The sequence below is a fragment of the Globicephala melas genome, chromosome 17 (assembly GCF_963455315.2).
Source record: "Globicephala melas chromosome 17, mGloMel1.2, whole genome shotgun sequence".
Lineage (NCBI taxonomy): Eukaryota > Metazoa > Chordata > Mammalia > Artiodactyla > Delphinidae > Globicephala > Globicephala melas.
Window position 1 is genome coordinate 61,382,747 of NC_083330.1, and position 20,610 is coordinate 61,403,356.

The 20,610-nt window shown below is 42.0% G+C and overlaps 1 protein-coding gene, 1 non-coding gene and 1 pseudogene across 6 annotated transcripts in view; 2 read left to right on the top strand and 1 right to left on the bottom strand.

The window, feature by feature from the left end:
* COL14A1 (collagen type XIV alpha 1 chain) overlaps nucleotides 1–20,610 on the top strand; it is a 268,310-nt gene that overhangs the window by 22,427 nt on the left and 225,273 nt on the right. For 4 of the 5 annotated variants that reach the window (XM_030875687.3, XM_030875690.3, XM_060287056.2 and 1 more), the window contains exon 4: nucleotides 18,934–19,059. In XM_030875687.3, the coding sequence (XP_030731547.1) occupies nucleotides 18,972–19,059 (88 nt within the window). In that variant the 5' untranslated portion in view covers nucleotides 18,934–18,971. Of the gene's footprint in view, nucleotides 1–2,708; nucleotides 2,908–18,933; nucleotides 19,060–20,610 lie in introns of those variants that run through there. The other variant, XM_030875688.3, reaches the window with a different exon arrangement.
* Nucleotides 2,335–15,565, top strand: LOC115863403 (protein limb expression 1 homolog pseudogene; annotated as a pseudogene).
* Nucleotides 10,703–10,775, bottom strand: TRNAA-CGC (transfer RNA alanine (anticodon CGC)). The gene has a single exon. It is a non-coding gene; the product is annotated as a tRNA-Ala (tRNA).

Sequence of the window (20,610 nt, forward strand, 5' to 3'; positions counted from 1 at the left end):
GTTGTTGAGTCCTGGAATAAATTACTGTGGGAAGCTGGAATTTTTGGATATCTTTGAAAAGACCCCCTCTATTTAAAAATCCTTTCGGAGGTTTTTTGGGTTTTTTTATTTTTTTGATTGAGAGAGGAGACCATTAGAGGGGTCTTCTGGGCTTGTTTCAGTTCTCAGTATTCTTCTAAACTCCGAGGGCTGACCTTAAGATAAATGTTGAATAAACACTCCCTTGAAAGGCCTGGAAATTCACACACAACTGCAACTAAGTGACAAACTAATTAAAACCAGCCATTCTGATTCAACATTAACTGAAATTTATCTACCTATGTTGAAAGTGAAATAAATGCAAGAAGTCAAAAGTTTAAAAGATGAAAGAAGGATGACTTAGAACTTTTTAAAATAACATTTTATATCATAACAAAATCAATATACATTATCATATAAGATTTCTATGGAATAAATATTCTGCTATTTGCTGTGTATGGATTTTTGCACGTATATCTCACATTTTAAAATCATCAGGGAATTCCTCATTTCCAATTATCTGTAATTCCATCACAAGCACTTTTTCTCACCCTTTGCCTCAAACTTTATGCTAACACGCCACTACCTCCCCCAAGGGAATTACACGTAAAGCTAAGCTTACACTAGCCATCTATATCTTGTTAAAAATGAAGAACACAAGAGTAGATTTTATTAGTGAAAAAGGGGGGACAGAGTATGAAGGTAGTAGGCACTCGTTTGGGGGTGGGCAGAGGAAAGGAGATCCAACTAAAGTGGTAGTTTTCTCCAGCTATAAGTACTGAATTTCAGGAATTCTGGTCCCTCCGTATCAATCTAGGATGGATGGATAGCTTTCCAGTTCCCTCCCTATCTCGAACTCCCAGTCGCAGACACCAGGTGGCGCTCGCATGCTCGCAGCTCAGCGAATGGAACCCTCGGATTTAGACCCTGTCTGCTAAAAAGTCGCGCTGGTTGCCTGACCCGGGAGAATCACGTTCAGTGAAGCGCAGAAGCAAAACGGCGCCTAGCTCGGGCCCTGTCCCGTGGCAGACCTGAGGCGCGTTCGGAAAGCGACCGACAGACGCAGGGCGGCGGTGGGAGCTGCAGAGGGCCTTTTGCACTCCAATTGCAGGACAAGCGGGGAAGTTCAGAGCGTGGACAAGGGGATGCGAATACCAGCAAATTCGGGGAAAGCAGAGGACGTGGCTTGGGAAGGTTAGAATATCCGAAGGACCCCCTTGAAAGGGGGTGGATGGGTCACAGACCCTCTTTCTGTATTCTGGGCTGAGCAGGGTGGTAGCAGGTTCGGGGGCCTTTTAAGAGCACCGCCTGCCCTTTCTCTCTTCGCCATCACCAGCCTTTAACGGTGGTGAAATACCCTCTGCAGTTTTCCAAGGCGAGAGGGTATTTTCTCACAAAAGTGGCTTTTTTTTTTTTCGGTACGCGGGCCTCTCACTGCTATGGCCTCTCCCGTTGCGGAGCACAGGCTCCGGACGCGCAGGCCCAGCGGCCATGGCTCACGGACCCAGCCACTACGCGGCATGTGGGATCTTCCCGGACCAGGGCACGAACCCGTGTCCCCTGCATCGGCAGGCGGACTCTCAACCACTGCGCCACCAGGGAAGCCCAAAAGTGGCTTCTTGATAAACACTTAGTTTTTATACCTCCCAGCTCCCAACATTTGTGCGCACACAACAAGCTGGATTGTAAAGACGCCGCGGGAGGGGGTGGGAGGCTGTTCGTGAGGTTAAAAAATGAGTAACGATGATGACTTTCCAAGGGGGCCCAGGGGATGACCGCGCAGGGCCGAGTCCCTGGAGACCTGGCGCGGGGCTCTGGCGTGCCTCGTGGGCTTCACAGCTAAAGCAGAGCCTCTCGGAGGGTGACCTGCATGTATCAGAACCACCAGGGTGTTTGATAAATGCAGAGTCCCTGGCCTCAGCCCAGACCTGTTGAAACAGGATCTCTGCGAGAGAGCATATGCAGTTTAAGAAGTCCTACCACCGGACACAGCCGACATTCGTCCTTTTAAACACCAAAAATGTCTATTTCAACATTCGCAGGTGATTCTCCTGCACATTAAAGTTTGAGCATATCTGCTTTGGCATTTTATAGCCCTCGTTCAGAAGAAGGAAGGGAGGAAGGGTACCCCTTGTTTTTTTGTCTTTTTTTGGTGGTATCTTAGTTCCCCGACCAGGGCTCGAACCCGCGCCCCCTGCAGTGGAAGCGCGGAGTCTTAACCACTGGACCGCCAGGGAAGTCCCAAGACAGGCTACCCCTTTATAGCGGGTACCGGCCGCCCGAGCGCGGGGTCCCTGACCAGGCTGGTCTTTGGGAATGGGGAAGCGGGCACACAGCACCTGCGTCCTCGAGGGCTCCAGACCTCGCAAAGCAGCCAGCCGCACGCTAGCCTCGGTGCGAGTGGAGGGGCAAAAGCCGCTCTTTCCCGGCACTGTTCAGCCGGCTGCGGCCCGCACCTGGGGCGGCCGCCAGGTCTGGGCTGGCGCGCCTGCGGCGCTGGGCGGGCTCCTCAGAGCATCTCTTGTGGGGCCGGGCTGGAGGAGAAGAGGAGGAGGGAAGCGGGGGTGCGTTAGGGGCTTAGGCCTGCCTCCTACCTCCCCCCGCAGCCACCTTCCGCTCTATAATTGGCTGCCAGCGGGCCTTCCTTTCCTCTTATCTGATCCCGGGCGCCTAGCAGGAGGGAAGCCCTGGAGAGGAGGAGGCAGCTCTGAGCGGCCGGGAGTGGGGGCAGAAGCGGGTAGAGGAGAGGGAGAGAGGCTAATTGAAAGGGGCACGCGGCGGGAAGCGCGCGAGACCCGTGCGCCGCCAAGAACCAATTCGCGGCGGAACTTGGATCTTCCCTAGGCACGGAGAGGCCCCCTACCTGGGCTGGAATCTTCTCCTGAACAGGTCAGTTCCAATCTTTCTCTGCTCTTCTTTCGGGTCGGCTTTGCAAAGTCTATTCTTGAGGAAGGGAAAGTGGGAAGGACTAGCCACCTGCAGACGCCGTGCAATTCCATGGACCTTCTCTTCACGCGCGCCTCGGATGGCCCGGGGACGTTTGAGGTGCGATGGGAAGGTGCACCGGGTGCCTCTTCGCAGGGGGTCACTGGGCAGGGAGATTGGTGGCACTGCGTGATGCAAATGCAGACAGTGAAGATGCCCTGGGTTGCTCTCAGGAGCTTTCCCCCTTGTACTTGGGCGCTGTGAGTGCTCGGCGGGAAAGAGCGGCTGTCTCCACTTCGAGACAGTGGAGACTCCAGAATTTCCAAGTAGAAGGGGCTTCGTAAAGGCGACCATTCCGTTGAGAAAGGGGCTTAGGGATTGTTTTGGAGAGCTGTATATAAACAGAAAGCACGCTGTTTTTATTTAGATTGTATTAAGGGTCGCTTGGGAAAACAGTCGATGGAGATCATGGGGTACGCAACTCACCTAGATCCCCGTGGGTGACCCGCGCTGGGGACCAGGTGCTCGCGAAAAGAGGAGCAAGCAAACGGAGTGCCTCGATGCAGGATGTTGGCAGTAGTGATAGCTCTTCCACGTAGTGATAGCTCGTCCACGCCAGGAAACCCGGATGCTTCGCGCGTTTTACTTTGGTGTCTGGACCCAGGAAGTTGCAGCTTTCAGATGCACCACCACGCTGTGGTGCTGGAGGGTCTTCTCTGCCCTGGCTTTTCCCACCCCCCTCCCCCCACCCGCCCCTTTTATCCCTCTGAACTGCTGGCGGCTTCAAGCGCTCTAGTACGCAGCGCCTAGGCGGAGGTGCATCTGGCCGAGCTTGGCTTTAGCGCGCACAGCGCACAGTCAAGACAGGGTTAGGGCCCGGCCAAGAGGAGCCGGCGTTGTGCCACTGGAGTGGCCTTAGTCCTAAGCAAGGGTCTGAACGCTGCCTGCAAGTCCAGGACACGGGCACTCTGATTCAGGAGCTGGGTTCTTGGGTCCTCTGCGGGAGGCTCCGCCCTGTGGCACGCGAAGCTCTGGATTGACCCGGGGTCAAAGCTCTGGATTGACCCGGGGTCGCGCATTGTGCTTAGGCTTTCGGCACGTCCTTAGGGCAACTGTGCAAATGGAGCTTACGTGCAGCTCTCACAGCGGCCTATATCTGCCCCTCCCCCCTCCCCCCTGAAAACCACTTTTGGAGCTACAGCTGAGAGCCTCATTTCCCTTCTGGAAATTTCAGAGAGTCAGCTGCCTGCAGCAGTAGAAGGGGGTGGAAGGGGGGCAGAAACAAAGAAATATGCGGATAAGACATTGGTGGCTCTGTGGGGAGCAGAAATGAGAAAGACTTTTCCTGAAACTCCCCTCTTAAAGGCTCTGGGGCTCCTCAGCTACAGAGAGTCAAGGGGGGCCCTTCCTGGTTGCAGCGTGTGATAAAGAGGCCCTGCTCGCATCCAGCAAACCGGCTTAAGCTGGATGCAGTGGGGAGAGCTGGTGGTGTGTTTCTGACAAGGTGGTCCAGTTCTGCCCACAGAGAACTCACTGGTAAATGTAAAATGAGTGAATGAATTAATGCATGGATAGCATTTGGATTTTGAGTTGTTTCAAAAGAGCAACTTGGATGGATTTCCCTTGAACCTGGTCCCAAGGGTGTGGTTACTGTAAGATAGACTTCAGGATAGGATTTTTTTTAAGAAACAGCTTTATTGAGATACAATTGCACACGTGTGCAATTCGGTGGTTTTTTAGTATATTCATGGAGTTGTGCAATCATCACCACAATCAATTTTAGGAGATGTTTATCACTCCCCAAAAAAATATTCTGTACCTATTAGCGGAAACTCCCCATTTCTTCCCAACCTCGCCCCCCCAACACCCTTGGCAACCACTCATCTACTTTCTGCTGACATTTCATGTAAATGGAAGCATACAATCTATGTGTGGTCCTTTGTGACTGGCTTCTTTCAACTAGTAAAATGTTTTCAAGGTTTATCCATTATGTACAGTATACTCTCACTAAGCATTGGGCATCGCCTCCTTCTGCCTGGGGAGCCCTGAGCCAGGACAGACCTGAACCTCCACTACATCCCTGACCTCCTGGGGGTCCCTTTGAAAGGACAAGAACCACACTGGTGAGGGCTCTCAGTAATTCCCTGGGAAGGATTCCTTGGAACCCATCAGGATTCCTGGAGCAGTTTTGGGCAGGTCCCAGGCTTTGGGATTGATGGGAGGAGTCCTTTGGCATTTTTCCTGCTGCTAATGGTCCAGCTGTGGATTTCAGAGAACTCTGGGCCTTCCGTGAAAGTCTTGGCTTTTGGAATCAGCCAGGACTGGCCTTAAAGAAAGGGCTGAGCAAATTCGTATGATTTGAGGGGCACCGGAACAAGCCCCAGCCCAGCAAAAAAGGGCTCATTGGGGTACACTCCCTTTGACCCTTAAATACTTCCTAGTGTCAGCTAGTAAAACACAAAGATCTTTTGCTTGTCTTAAGCCGAGAGTCTTTGCAATTATGTGACTCTAGAGCCACATTTGCTGTCATTTTAATCCAAACTCAGCCAAACGACTGCTGTTTTCCAGGCCAGTCGAGTGTAACCCAAGGTTCCTTTAAAGGACCAGGACCTTCCTGAATTGCTGCAGGCTGAGGTGGTGGTGTTTGAGCACCACTGAGCTAACAAATTACCTGGGATTATGACAATTTGTAGAGAACAGATGATAAATGACCAAGGGGAACAGCGGGATGGGTAGGGTGGGGGAGAGGAGAAGAGGAAAGTTTAAGGGAAAGGGACAAAAACAAACTTCCTCTTTGACAGATTTGCCCCCTGATAGTGCTGGATGGCAAGAAAACAGTCTCCTCTTGTTTCTCCTCCTCTTTGGTAACTAACTAAATAAAAAGTGGCAGGGCCCCAGTTACTCTTCTATATAGAACAAGCCTTGTGAAGACCAAGCCTTATCCTGTTCTAGTTGGGAGATGGGTGTGTGTAGTCGAGGAAGTGCTGGCATGTGTTTCGAGTCCCTGTTGGGTACCTGCCCTTTTCTTTTTCAGAAACACGTTTAAGCCCCCCAGTTACTTGTGGAAGTAAATATTCTCCTCCTTTTAGATGTAAGATCACTGAGCTTCGGGGATATAAACTACCTCGCCTGGGGTTGCAAAGCCAGCAAGTACCAGATACATGATTAAGAAAAGTCTGTATGAGATTTGAACCCGGACCCCATTGCTCCATCAGCTTCTTTGGTGGGGAAGGGTGAAGTGACCCTTCACTTCAAGGGTGTGTGACTGTAAATGGATGACATCAACTGAGGCCATACAAGTCTGGGAGCTGAAACAGAGGCTGGAAGGCAGAGAGGTGTGGGTGAAATCTACACTTGCTTGTTCTGTGCCCCTGCCCAAGTTCCTTAACCTCTCTGGGCTTCAGTTTTCTCTTCTAGAAAACAGGGATAACATAGCCACCCTATGTTTTAAGGCCTAAAATGATTTAGTACAGAGTCGGGAAGACAAAACTGGTTTCTCTTGTCTCCTGCTTCTTTTTCCTTCTTTCTACCTTTTTTTTCTTCTTCTTCCCACGTTTCCTCTTCTCTCTTTCTCTGGCTCCACTTTTTGAGGGGATTGTGACTAGAAAGGCACAGGAAATTCTCAGGAAATTCTGAGTGTCTGTTTAAGTTGGGGCTTAGAGTCTAGACTCCACATTTCTTCAAGGTAATTTTTTTAAATTTAATTTAATTTTTAATTTATACTTCAGGGTAATTTTTTAAAATCAATGCTCTCGAAGAACTTTTCTGCCAGTGGGCCTTTGTTAGAGCTCACCGGCAAGGGTCCCTAACTTTTAATTTTAGGGAACAGTGTTTAGTCTTTTTCGTACCAGAGATAACCTGGGTTGTTTATGAAAATTGATCCAGAGGGAGGCCAGGCTCGGCTGAGTTCTTCTGAGTTTCATAGGTGGTGTCTATAACTAGAGGTACTCAGGGGATCTTTTACTGGATAAAGATTTCCTCCTCCATGGCTTTCTGTCTGCTTTTGCAAAGGGGAGCACACTGAATCGATATCAAAAGATGATGTTCTACTGTAGGTTTAGAATGGAAAATAAAGATTACTACTGTAGGAAACACAGAAGGAGCATCTGGCCCATACTTGGAAGATCAGCGAAGCCTTCCGAAAGGATGAGATGTCTATGCTGAGATGTGCAGCTGCCCTTTATGCTGCTTGTAGATAGAGTTTAGTTAAAAGCAACTCTCATTTCTTTGACCAAGAAGCTATGTTAGTCCTTAAAAAAAAAAAAATGCTGGGTAATGGAACATTCCTGAGTCAAGGAGAGTCTCCAGTTTGCCATACTTTTGGAGTGGCTCTGCCTTCTGTCATGCAGGACTTACAGCAACCTAGTTTAAGACTAAACAGCTACATTTCTGAGGGTGATCTGCAGACATATCCCTTGCATTTGAGCCATTCACTGGGCTGCTATGATCCTACATGGGGTCTTTCTGTGAACTAGAAAAAGGTACCTCTGGGCAGACCCATGCTATTGGGAGAAGAAGACAGTATCCTTTTCTCTGGAAAACAGTTTTGCATACAAGTTGGAGAGAGTGTCTGCTAATTTCAAGCATTACTTGCCCTAGGCCAACTGCAAATTGTACAGTGCGTCAACTGTGAACTGTACACATCAGCCCTGGTCATTCAATCATTGATCATTACATCAATCAGTATTTATTTATTGACTATCATGCACTTTGAACTTTTTTGATTATGGGTTAAACTGCCCATCTAGATGTATTATGTTACCCAAGACTCAGAAAGTAAAGTTACAGGGGCCATGAAGTTAGCTGGAGAGTTACAATGGGATAAGAGGCCAATGCAGTCTGTTGGAGGTTGATCACTCTTTCTAAAGATTTTTCAATTTTATTAATATTTTAAAGAAGCAAATTTTGGCCTTGTTAATTTTTACTAATATTTATTTTATGTATTTTTGGGTTCTATGCTTATCTTTATTAATCCCTTTTCCAATTTAATTAGGATTTTAATTTGCTCTTCTTTTTTTGGCTTCTTTAAGTGGAAAATTAGATCATTGATTTTTAAATTCCTTCTTTTTTTATGTCAATATTTCTCTCTAATCTTTTAGCTGCATCCCACAAATTTTCGTGTGTTATCTTTTTATATTTTTTCCCTTCCAACTATTTTAAAAATTTGCATTGTGATTTCTCCTTTTACTCATGGATTAAATAGAAGCATCATGTTTAATTTCCAAATATTTTGAATTTGTAAAGATATTTTATTATGATTGATATCTAATTTAATTCTGTTGTTGTCAGAAAACATACTCTGCAAACTTTGAGTCTTTTGGAATTTATTGTCTCATTTTAGGATGCAGAATATGGACGATTTTATAAGAAATTTTTTAAAAAAAGAATATTCTGCAGTTTTTGGATGTAGTGTTCAATAAATATCAATTACTAGTTGATAGAGTGGTTCACATCTTCTATATCCTTACTGTTATTTTGTCTAGGTGTTCAATCAGTTCCTGAGGGGATTGTTAACATTTCTAACTTTGCTTATTCTTTCTTTCTTTGGTTCTATCAGTTTTTGCTTTGTGTATTTTGAAACTCTATTATTAAGCACGTACTCATTTATGATTGTTAACTTTTCTTGATTAATTGACCCTTTATTCTGAATTGTCCAGGACTTGAGGGATATTTTTTTCTTTTTTTAAATATTTATTTATTTACTTATTTATTTAGGCTGCGCCAGGTCTTAGTTGTAGCACATGGGATTTTCATTGCCAGGTGTGGGATCTTTTAGTTGCGGCATGCGGGCTCTTTTAGTTGTGGCCTGCAGGCTTCCTAGTTGCGGCATGTGGGCTTCTTTGCAGGCTTCTTAGTTGCAGCATGTGGTCTCTTAGTTGCGGTATGCATGTGGGATCTAGTTTCCCAACCAGAGATTGAACCCCGGGCTCCCTGCATTGGGAGCACGGAGTCTTAGGCACTGGACCACCAGGGAAGTCCCGAGGGGCGTTTTTATGCAGAGTTGATTCCCCCTACTTGTGGCTCACTCTTTTCTGACGCACCCCTTCTCAATTTCCAGTCTCTGGCATTCCTGAACTCTTCTACCCTTTGACACTTTATGCTAATAAAATTGTGGCTTTCCACTTGATTTCTAATCAAAATGCCATGCACAGTGGGGAGTTCGCGCAGGGGGAAGAAAAAGGCTAGTCACCAAGCTTATAGTAACACAACTAGGTCTTTATTTCTAAATTAGAGTTGTTTTCTCCTGTGTCCTGATGCTAACAGAGAAGAGTGATAACCACTGACTTCCTCTAGGGCTTGTTTTTAAGTAGACCTCATTAACTAATCCTGAAAACCCTTTTGGTTATTCTGGGTGTAAGGAGGGTGGTATTTTCACTACAGAGATGAAATAAGGAATACTAAACATGTCAACACACTGGGCAAAGATGTTAGCCCTGTTTTTAGTCTTTGCATTCTTATCTGTAAATACGTATGACCTAGATCATCAATTTACTGTAAATTCTCCTATAAAAGTGATATCAAAATATTAATAATGTTGGGCTTCCCTGGTGGCGCAGTGTTTGAGAGTTCGCCTGCCGATGCAGGGGACACGGGTTCGTGCCCCGGTCCGGGAAGATCCCACACGCCGCGGAGCGGCTGGTCCCGTGAGCCATGGCCGCTGAGCCTGCGCATCCGGAGCCTGTGCTCCACAACGGGCGAGGCCACAACAGTGAGAGGCCCACGTACCACAAAAAAAAAAAGAAAGAAAAAAAAATATTAATAATGTAGAGTCCAGAAAGAGTTCAGACTTAAAGGTCATTTTGTCCAGTTCCCCTGCCCACAAACCCAGGAATCTCTTCTATAACACCTCTCATGGGTAAAACTTAGCCAGCTTCTGCCTCAGAACTTCTAATAAAAGTGAAGAAGGCATTCTAGTTGTTAGAGAATTTTTATATCCAAATGAGCATCTCTGTGGCTCGGTCCATTGATTCGAGTACTATTTGCAGAAACTGCACAGAATAATCTTGTTTTATCTTCTATGTTAAAGCCCTTCAGATATTTGAAGACATCCATTATGTGCCTCCGATTCTTATTTTTCCTAGGCTTAAATCATGCTTAATCATTCCCATTTCTTCCAAATCTTCTTTACATGGGCTTGTCAACTAAAACTGCTAAGTCTTCTTTTTAGTCAATGAATTGCTCTTAAGTCAAATCTTCCAGATCTTCAGATGGTTGATTATTTTGAACCTGTATAGAGCTGTCATCTGGAAAATGATAAAAAATGGATAGGAATGTAATTGGAAAAGTTTAAAGTAGTTCACCTGTGCAAATAATTGTGCCTCTGTCATTATTTGGATCTTCTGTTTTTGCCTAAACCTTTATAACAAGTTAGTCCCACAACCTTCATTAGATGGAGGAGATAAAGAGTTCTTTTTTTTTTTAATATTTATTTTGGCTGCACTGGGTCTTAGTTATGGCGCGTGGGATCTTCGTCGCGGCATGTTTAGTTGCGGCATGCAGGATCTTTTAGTTGTAGCATGCGGACTCTTACTTGTGGCCTGCGGACTCTTCGTTGTGGCATGCGGACTCTTAGTTGTAGCATGCGGACTCAATTGTGGCATGTGGACTTAGTTGCAGCATGTGGACTCTTAGTTGTGGCATGCGGACTCAATTGTGGCATGTGGACTTAGTTGCAGCATGTGGACTCTTAGTTGTGGCATGCGGACTTCTTAGCTGTGGCATGTGGACTTCTTAGTTGCAGCATGCACGTGGGATCTAGTTCCCCGACCAGGGATCGAACCTGGGCCCCCTGCATTGCGAGTGCGGAATCTTACCCACTGGACCACCAGAGAAGTCCTGATAAAGACTTCTTGAGTCTTTTCCTCCTTTAGTATCTACCCAAGTAGTAAATTCATTGATGATTATCATTCCCTTTTCCTTTGTGTCCTCTCAACCTGTTCCTAACATGTTACTAGTTAGAACTTTTTGAGAGTTTCCTGAGTTTCTAAGTACATTATTTACATTATCACAATCATCCTATAAGGCAGATGTTCACTGGCACATTTTGCTGATAAAGAAATCAAGACATGGAGTGGTTAAACTAGTCAGTCAAGGACCCCTAGCAAATTATTGGCAGATCTGTCTTCCTAGCTCCCAGTTTTCTATTCATACCTCCAGCTCGTGCTAACTCTTTGTTCTATTTCATACTTATTGCATTTAGCTTGGCAATATATTTGCTTGCAGTCAACTGTAAGTGAGTTGACTGAAGGCAGGGATCATATAGTATGAAATTTTGTATCTCCCTTAGAGTAGAGAGCTTTGGTTACATAGTAGGGCTCTCATTAGTGATTGTTGGAATGAAGATTCTGATATTACAAATCACAGTCTCTCTCAGGGCCTGGTGTGCCAGTTGGCTGGCAACAATTTTGTTTAAGTTTATGGTTTTTTGTATGTCAGCACTGACTGAGTAGAACATTATCCAAGGTTTGGGTATATATGTGTGTAAGTCTGTGTGTGTATGTGTGTGTGTTTATATGAGTAGTTTACAAAAACTTTAGGATAAATATTTTAAGGGATTTTGATAAAACTGGCTTGCACAAGGGGCTTTGCTCCTTGTTAAATTTAATTGTATAAATGCAATTAAATAAAACAAACATATGAAGTAGAGGAAGGGTCAATTAGTCCTAATGGGGATAGTTTTAAGTTACTGATTACATAATCTCGTGACAGTGTTCTGAGAAAACTTGTACTAAAGATTATCAACTTTCCTCAAATTGGGTTTATACCTTCTGAACTTAGAGCTAGATAGCCACTTCTAACATGATGTTTTTAAACCAAAAAAAAAAAAAAAAAATTAAGGCAGAGTTATTTGTTTTGTGCAAGGTTTTAGGCAAAGTTTCAACAAATTAGGCTTTGATATTTTGGTAAGTGTTAAAGTATCTCATGGCACTTTAATAGGAATTGGGATTTTTTCTTGCCTCTATTTTACTGTCCAAAAAAGAGACTTGGCAGAAAACCTTGGGAAAATGAAAATTCCAGTTCTCCCAATATGGTATTACTCATCCTAATTTAAAATAAACACACAAAAAAAGGAAGAATTTAAAGATAATCTAGGGCTACAGTTTTTTTTCCATATAAATAATACACAGTTTTCAAAAAAAGTTGCCAAGATTAGGGTAGCACTAATTCATCGGTGTATTTACTTATTTAAATTGTGTGAAATGCAGATTAACTTCTAATGTGGTGTGTTAAGTATTGCTTCAAAACACCTGGACACAGGAACTGCAGTGTTTTGATGAGAAAGAGAAAGACTATTGGACTGTGGCTTGTAAAAGGACTTGCTCTACTATGTTAACATAGTATCGTGTGATATCTGATAAAAGTCTCTGATCTTAAAGGGCATGCCAAAAAGACAAATTGTTTCCTTACCTCTCCCTCCCTTTGCCCTGTTCTGGATGAAACCTGTGGTTATGTTTGGGGAACAAAATCTTAGAAAGAATATTTCGTTTGAGTTGAGAGAGTGATTCTACTTCTGTGGTTTTCTTTGGGTATCACGGTCTTGATCATGATAGGGCTGACGCCTACTCCCCTCTCTTTGCAAATCCCCTGTATTCAAGCCTCTGTACACAAAAGAGCAAAAGAGTGATTTCACAGTCCTTTGGATAACCCACCTGATCTTGTTCTACTTGGCTGGGTGGGGTTAGAGTTCTCTAGATGCCTCAGGGCCTTTCCCCCTGTATTTTATCTAAATTCACTCTCCATTTGTCCCATTTCTTCTGTGCTCTGACACATAGTTGGTTTATTAATCTGTAATAAATTAATAATAAATTCATCCAGACTAAAATGCCGTATATATTACATATAAAATAGTCACTCAATGTGTTACCTATTCCATTGAATTTTAAGGGGCTTCTAGTACGTGAAAGTCTTAATTTAAGAAAATATTCTTTAGTAATTAGCATTTTGGAAGTATAGTAGGCTGGTTGGGGGAGATGCTTTTTGGATCCCTAAATACAAATGAATACATTCTTTAATTTTTTTTATAGGATCTTAACTTGATTATTTCTATGATTATCAAAGCATGTGGCTCTTCCTTTAATTGGCAATACAAAAGAATTGCACACTAGACTGTCACTGGATATTATAAAAAGTGGTTGCCAAAAAAATTTTTTTATGAATGATTGCTTGAAGGAATATAATTAATTTATTCCTCTGGATATACTGTATCACTCTGGAATAAAACCAGAATAAGTTTAAGTGCGTGAATCATATTGAATCATATTGTTTTGAAGATTCATAGAATTCTGCTTTGCTACATTCACTGAAATAACTCTTGGGTTAAAAAGGAAATTAAAGTTTGTATGTTGCTGCCGAAGCATATTCAGAGAAAAATTATGGCCTCAAATAAAGACTATTACATTAATTAAGGATTAAATAAACAAAAAGAACAACAAAAATTAAAAACATAAGAGCAGGAGTTCCCTGGTAGTCCAGTGGGTAAGACTACACTCCCAATACAGGGGGCCCGAGTTCCATCCCTTGTTAGGGAACTAGATCCCACATGCATGACGCAACTGAGAGTCCACATGCTGCAGCTGTGAGCCTGCGTGTCACAACTAAAGGATCCCGCGTGCCACAACAAAGACCCGGCGCAGCCAAAATAAATAAATAAAAAAAAATATTATAAAAGCAGAAAAGCAAAGATAAATACAGAACTAAATAAATTAGAAATCAAAAAATAATATTGGCAAATAAAAAAAACCTATTCTCAAAAAATTACAATCTGGACAAATATATATATAGCTTATCTATTTTGGAGAGAAAAGAGAAAGTCAGAAACACATCACTTTAATACTGATAATGGAGCTATAACAAGAAAAGATAGGTTGTAATTTGAGAGATCACACAACTCTGTGCTATTCAATCTGAAAATCAAAATTAAAAGAATAACTTTAAGGGAAAATATCCAAACTAGAACCAAGAAGTAAAAAAGCTAAATAGGTTTATGAATAAGACAAAATATATTTTTAAAGCTGTGTAGGAATTAGCTTCAGAAAGGGAATAGGCCCATATGATTTTCTCACTCAAATTATTCATAGGCTTTCATAGAGTAGATCTTTCTCATGCTACTTAAACTATTACGGGGCTTCCCTGGTGGCGCAGTGGTTGAGAGTCCACCTGCCGATGCAGGGGACACGGGTTCGTGCCCCGGTCCGGGAAGATCCCACATGCTGTGGAGCGCCTGGGCCCGTGAGCCATGGCCGCTGAGCCTTCGCATCCGGAGCCTGTGCTCCGCAACGGGAGAGGCCACAGCAGTGAGAGGCCCGCGTACCACAAAAAAAACAAAAAAACCCAAAAAAACCCAAAACAAAACAAAACAAAACTATTACGGCACAATGAAAAAATGGAAACGTTTCTAACTTTTTTTTATGAAGCTAGAATAATCTTGACACCAAACCTTTTAAGAAAAGAAAACTTTTAGTCAATTTTGGTTATTAACATAGATCCAAAAAAGCAGCTATACAAAGTCGACATGATATAAAAACAAAAATATGCAGAAACAACAAAGATCAGTTAGCCTGGGAGGAGGGTGCCCTGAGGAGTCTTTAGACTCTGGAAGATGTCTGATTGGCAGATGTTAAAGGGATTCTTTGGTAATCCAATGCGTCCATGAGCTGCACAGACTCAGTCCAGGACTGCAAGAATTCAAGCCTGGGAGCACTCTGCAGAAGGCTTACGTTGCAGACTGAAGGTGGACATAACCTTGGAATCCCTCAGACATTACATTGCTCAGCTCTTGCCTCAGAGAGATCTGGCTCTCATCTCTGAAGACTTCAATATTGTCTCAGTGTTACAGGAACTTTGGAAAAGCAAGCAGCAGCAAAGGGTTGCACTCCCAAGTGAAGCTGCAGTGGTCTACAGGTCCATGTCATCCCTTAGACCTTCCTTTGTGAGTAATGTGACCCTCCCAGGGGGACACTGTTTTGGCAATTTTCAGTGCTGCTTAGGTAGAGCTGAGGCCTGATGGGATGCCTCTGAAGTTGTCCCAGTCAACTCCTTCTTCAGTGAGCTGCCCTTCAGAAGGATCACACCAAAGAATTCTTTATGGAAAGCATTCAGGAAACAGTTGCGGCATCAGAGGCACACCAGATGCGCCGATGACTCCAGCATCTGCATCAAAGCCTGTGACTCCATGTTAGTTAAACACTGGGACGACCATGTTTATTTCAAGAGCTGATGACCATTTTCCAACTATTGCACTGGAAAGGAAGCCGAAAAGCCCTTTGTGAAACAAAGCATTCCTGACAGGAAGTCATCTTCTATTTCCAGTATTCCCTGGATGAAAGATGAACAGCCATATGGTCTGGACTGGATCATGAAGGAGCAAGGGTCCTTGAAAAAGGAATCCTCTCTCAAGAGCAATGAATGGCCTTGGGGGAGTTATAAGAAGCCAAGAAAGCAGGATAACTATGATTTTACATAGAAAAGAAAGAAATCACTATCTTAGCCTTGACTGAGATCTACAGTGGCCTTCACATTTCCTCACCCAGAGATGGTCAGGCTGAGCCTCAGAGCCCTGTGTGGTATTGCTAGCAAGGCCGGGCCCCAGGTGCCCCCAAGGATGGCAGAGACCAGATCCTAACATGTGGAAGCTCACTGAAGTAGGTCATCAGATGTTTTAGCATCTATAGCTGCTACCTGAAGGCTGCACGAATCCTCCTACTGCTACTAAAATCCTCCTGTTTTATTCACAGAATCTGAGAATAGTAGGACTCACTCTTATAGGACCCAGTACTCACTCAGTTCAGTTTTCTAATTAAACTCTTCAAACTATAAGGATGGAAGCAGGATTGTTTGAAAAATATTTCCCAAGACTGGCTCCAGCCTTAAGTCTGGCTGACATGTGCTTCACTAGATTACATATGTTGTTTCAAAGAATGTGCCAGTGTAGCATCTCTCAAAGAACAGCAGCCAGGATTGGGAAGAAGTAACATGATAGCAATTTTAAAAATACTTGGATTAAATAAGAAATATTGATTGCTTTAAAAAACATGCAAGGGTCAGAGTCTCCTCCCAAGCTTTGGAAACTAAAAGATAGCTCCACTAGATATAATCCAAAGCTACAGAAGGGGTTTTATCTGGGTCTATCAAAGTTCTCGAAGAGGTAATAGTATGAAAATACTAGATAAACTTAATGTGGCATACAATAGCACTGTAATAATAATTTTTTACCATACTCTTCCATTTGGGGATAAATGTCACCTAGAATAGTACTCACTCTTGTTTCTCGAGAAGAATTAATATCCAATTTTTGAGTCCTGCAATCAATTATATTCATTTTTAATTTGCAAATAGGTAACTTGAATTCATTTACTTTTATTTTCTGCCACCACAGACATATATCTATAACAGAGAAAATCATAGGTATTTTAAAGTTTAAAACATTTGAAAAATCATTAGCATTTAACAAAGAGTGCTTGCGTTTGGTTAGTCCCTTAGGAGTTAGAGAGAAGGACTCTTTTGCTCTATTACTGTCTTTGTTATTTCAAACAATTCTGCTTCCATCCTTTCAGTTTGAAGAGTTTAATTAGACCATAAGCAACCAATAGCTCAAATGTTACAGAATCTTCTTGAAAGAAAGAATATGACTCTGTCATCTATTTGAAAATGGCTTGGCTGAAAACTAAAACCATTATAATTACATTAAAGTTAAAAAAAAACCCACAGTAATTTTCATGAACAGGCAGGATTTATTTCTGTGTTTCAAGGATACATTAATACTAGACACTACCAAAGTAATGAATTACACTAAGAGGTATAGATGAAAAACGTGAACATCTCCATAGATGAAACAGCAAAAAGCCAAGATTCAGCATTCATTCCTGGTTGAAAAAAAATACCCAGTAAAAAGTCAAGAATTTATTTTTTAACAGAAAGAGACAATATATCTCAATCTAACTACTAGCAATATACTTAGTGATGAAATATTTGAGGCATTCCTTGTAAAATAATTGTTTTAAAACTCCTGGCCTATATAATTAAACACACACACACACACACACACACACGGTGGTTGCAATTGTCAACCTGGAAAATGCAAGAGATTAAATTGAAAAAATATAGAGTAAGAGTTCAAAATGGTGGTCTACTATAAAATAAATAGATAAAAATCACTATCTTTTCTATATTAAAAAATAATCCAGGTTTCCATTCACAACTGGAATTAAAAAATTAAGATAACTAGAAATATACCTTGAGATGGAAAAAGTGATTTTACCCATGACATTGAATCAGAAACCATAAAGAAAAAGATCAAATCAGATGCCTTGATTAAAAAAAAAATCTTGACCCAATAAAACAAAATTGAAAGGTCAAAAACAAACTTGAAAAATACTGCAGTATATATGTTAAAATTAATAATGTATAAAGAGTTCTTACAAATCAATGAGAAAATGGGTGAAATATATGAACAGGTATTTTATAAAAAGTATAAGTAGCTAACAAACACAAAATGTTACGTTTTACTGATTATAAAAAAAAATTAAGATGATATTGTGATAATCACATTTTACCTATCAAATCAGGATATGTTGAAAGCAATGAACCCCTGTGATGATGGAAGTGATGTGATTTGGTACTCATATAAGATGCTGATAGAAGTGGAAATCAGTATAAGGCATTATGTACCTATGTTTTAAAAACCTTTAAAAACACATCTTGTTTTACCCAACAGTTCTACAATTGGGAGTTTAGCCAAAGAAATCAATAGTCATGTATTCAAAGAGGTGTGAATAAGGATAGTCATTCCAGTGTTACATGTATTAGGGAAATTTAGAAACAATCTACATTTACAAATAAAGCTAGATAATAAATAAGTTGTGATATTGTCATGCATATTGTAACAGGACATTTATGTCATCAGCAAATATTTGCACATACTCTTTGCTGTGCTTTCTTGTATTTTCTAATTTTCTATGATTAAACTCATTATTTTTGTAATCAGAATGAGAAAAGATATTTTAAAGTGAAAAGAAAGTGATATGAAATGTGATACTTTAGAAGCATTTTCCTAAGATGCTTCTACCATGTTTGATTGTCTGTGTGGGCTGAAATCCTGGATCCTGAACTCACTATCTATGTGACTTGGGAAAACTCTCTCTGCCTTATTTTCCTTATCTGTAAATCAATATTATAATCATACCTACTTCAAAAAATGCCCTGGATAGAAGAAAACTTTTGAGATGACTTAATTTCTGAGGTAAGGACTCAGAATTTCTCCTCTGTAATGGCTTGCAATAGAATTGTAGTCAAGCACTTGTAGACTGGCCTTTAAAATTAACCCCAAACATTCACACTTTTCGCCCCCTCCTTCTTTCCCTCCCTCCTTCCTACCCTCCCTCCTTCCTTCTTTTCCTTCCTTAATTTTCCCCTTTTTCATTTCTTTCATCTTTTCTTGGAGCTTTTCTTTTATTGATATTCTAATGAAAAGGATGATCTTAGAAGAGTTTTAGATTCACACATATGGAGAAAAAAATTATAAGCAAAGATGAAAAGATTAAGGGTTATTCAGCCCAATGAAGTGAAAGCTCAGTGATGATTTAATAATCGCACAAAGTGGTTTTTCAAATGCTCCTTGATCACTAGAAGAATTGTCCTGTATATCTATACTTATGACTGGCAAGGGAGTTGTAACTGTCTGATTATAATGCTCATTTCAGGCCAACTTTTGGAGTTTATCCATCTGGGAAATTCATTGTGCTGTTTTTGCCTTACAAAAGAGTCACAGAGTACCTTCTGAACTTCTCGCCCAAATATTTCTAATAATTCTCTTCATTTACAGCATCTTCTCAAAAATCTTTCTTTTATCAGTGTACGTTTTAGAGTGAAATATACAATGCCCTTAGGAATGAGTTACTTCCTGACAATACTAATACATGTTGGCTTGTTTGTCTTAGACGACTACATATAATTTAAGTCTTCTCAAAATACCTCTGTGTTCTCTGTTTCTAGGACTGCTGTTACATCCCATGTGAAAAGCAGGAAATAAAATGAAGATTTTTCAGTGCAAGATGCAGCATTGGCTGTTTCCAGCTTTTTTGGCAATTACTTATTTTTGCACCAATGTCCAGGGTCAAGGTAATGGAAAAGTTGAATATAATCATTAGGGTCTGGGAGTCTGGCCATTTTGGTTCTGATTATCATTTTTTATTTTATTTACCTTAAGAGTGCTTCACTGGTTCAGCTGTGATTTTAGGCAGGGTCATATGTTGGCTTTTAGTCAGTTTCACTAACTGTTTACATTGTAGAAATGTGCCACAACTTTGATGAAGGTTACGACCTCACCAGTGACTGAGCATATTAATTTTGTGGCAGCTGGTTAAACAGCTAATTTTTTTTTTTTTTTTTTTTTTTTTTTTGCGGTACACGGGCCTCTCACTGTTGTGGCCTCTCCCGCGGCGGAGCACAGGCTCCGGACGCGCAGGCTCAGCGGCCATGGCTCACGGGCCCAGCCGCTCCGCGGCATGTGGGATCTTCCCAGACCGGGGCACGAACCCATGTCCCCTGCATCGGCAGGGGGACTCTCAACCACTGCGCCACCAGGGAAGCCCAAACAGCTCATTTTTAATGTGCTTCTGAATATGTCATACAAATTTAATCAGCAAAGTCAAATTTGCAAAATCAATTCTGTTAATCAGGGGCTATAAGGTGTGTATATATGTATCTCGATCATGCCTTGTCTCTTTAAAAGACTGTCAACAAAATATTTCTGCCACTTCATACCTGGGTGACAGGAAGTGGGCATCCTGGGAAGCATCGAGTGGAAAAGTATAAGAAGCAGAATGGAGGCTTCAGTCTGGTCAGTTCTCAGGGCCAACTGATTCTGTCTGCACCCCAGGTGTCTTGACATCGCAAGGAGGGCAAAGAAGTTAACAACATTCAGGATTCCTAGGTTAAAGATTAGAAATCTTTGTAGCATCTTCTACCCAGGCTTTTTTCTTTAAATATGGTCTGAGTTTATAGCCCACAACATCTTTTCAGTCAATAGGCCAACCTTCTGACCCTCCAGGAGAAGTAATGAAAATAACATTGACCATGCCCAGATACCACAGGTCATGCCCAGACAACACGGACGGCGCTTTAGAACCCATAGTGGCATTGGCTTCAACTGAACTACTCGAGGAAATAAAGTGTGTAGCAAAGGCAACAACGAAATCCATCAATATTCAACTTTTTTAAAAAAACAATTTACAAATGGTTTATATGACTACAGTCCCATTACAACCACTAGCAAAAAACAATGCCACCATTTTCTTTTATCAGTGGACCCCATCTGTTGCCTAGATATGCGTAAATATTCTATAATCATTAAAAGAAAATCTTGGTTAGACACAAAGTTTGTATTTCCTTTAGGTTTTTGCCTTTAGGGGAAAAACACTGAAAAGAAGATATGTTACTTAAGAAAGAAACAGGCCTGAGGTCACAGGTTTGAACTTCAAAGTTAGCTCCTTTTCCCCTGTATGGAAGGCACTGGGACTTGTGCCAAAGCAAAGGCAGCAAGATTGACAGAAACACTGTAAGTGCAGTGGAGAAATAATTGTTCTTATCTCATGGAACAAAAGTGTCTCTATATTTAATACCAGAACCATGATTTTTCTTTTTGCAAGCACAAAGGAGGTGCTTCAATAC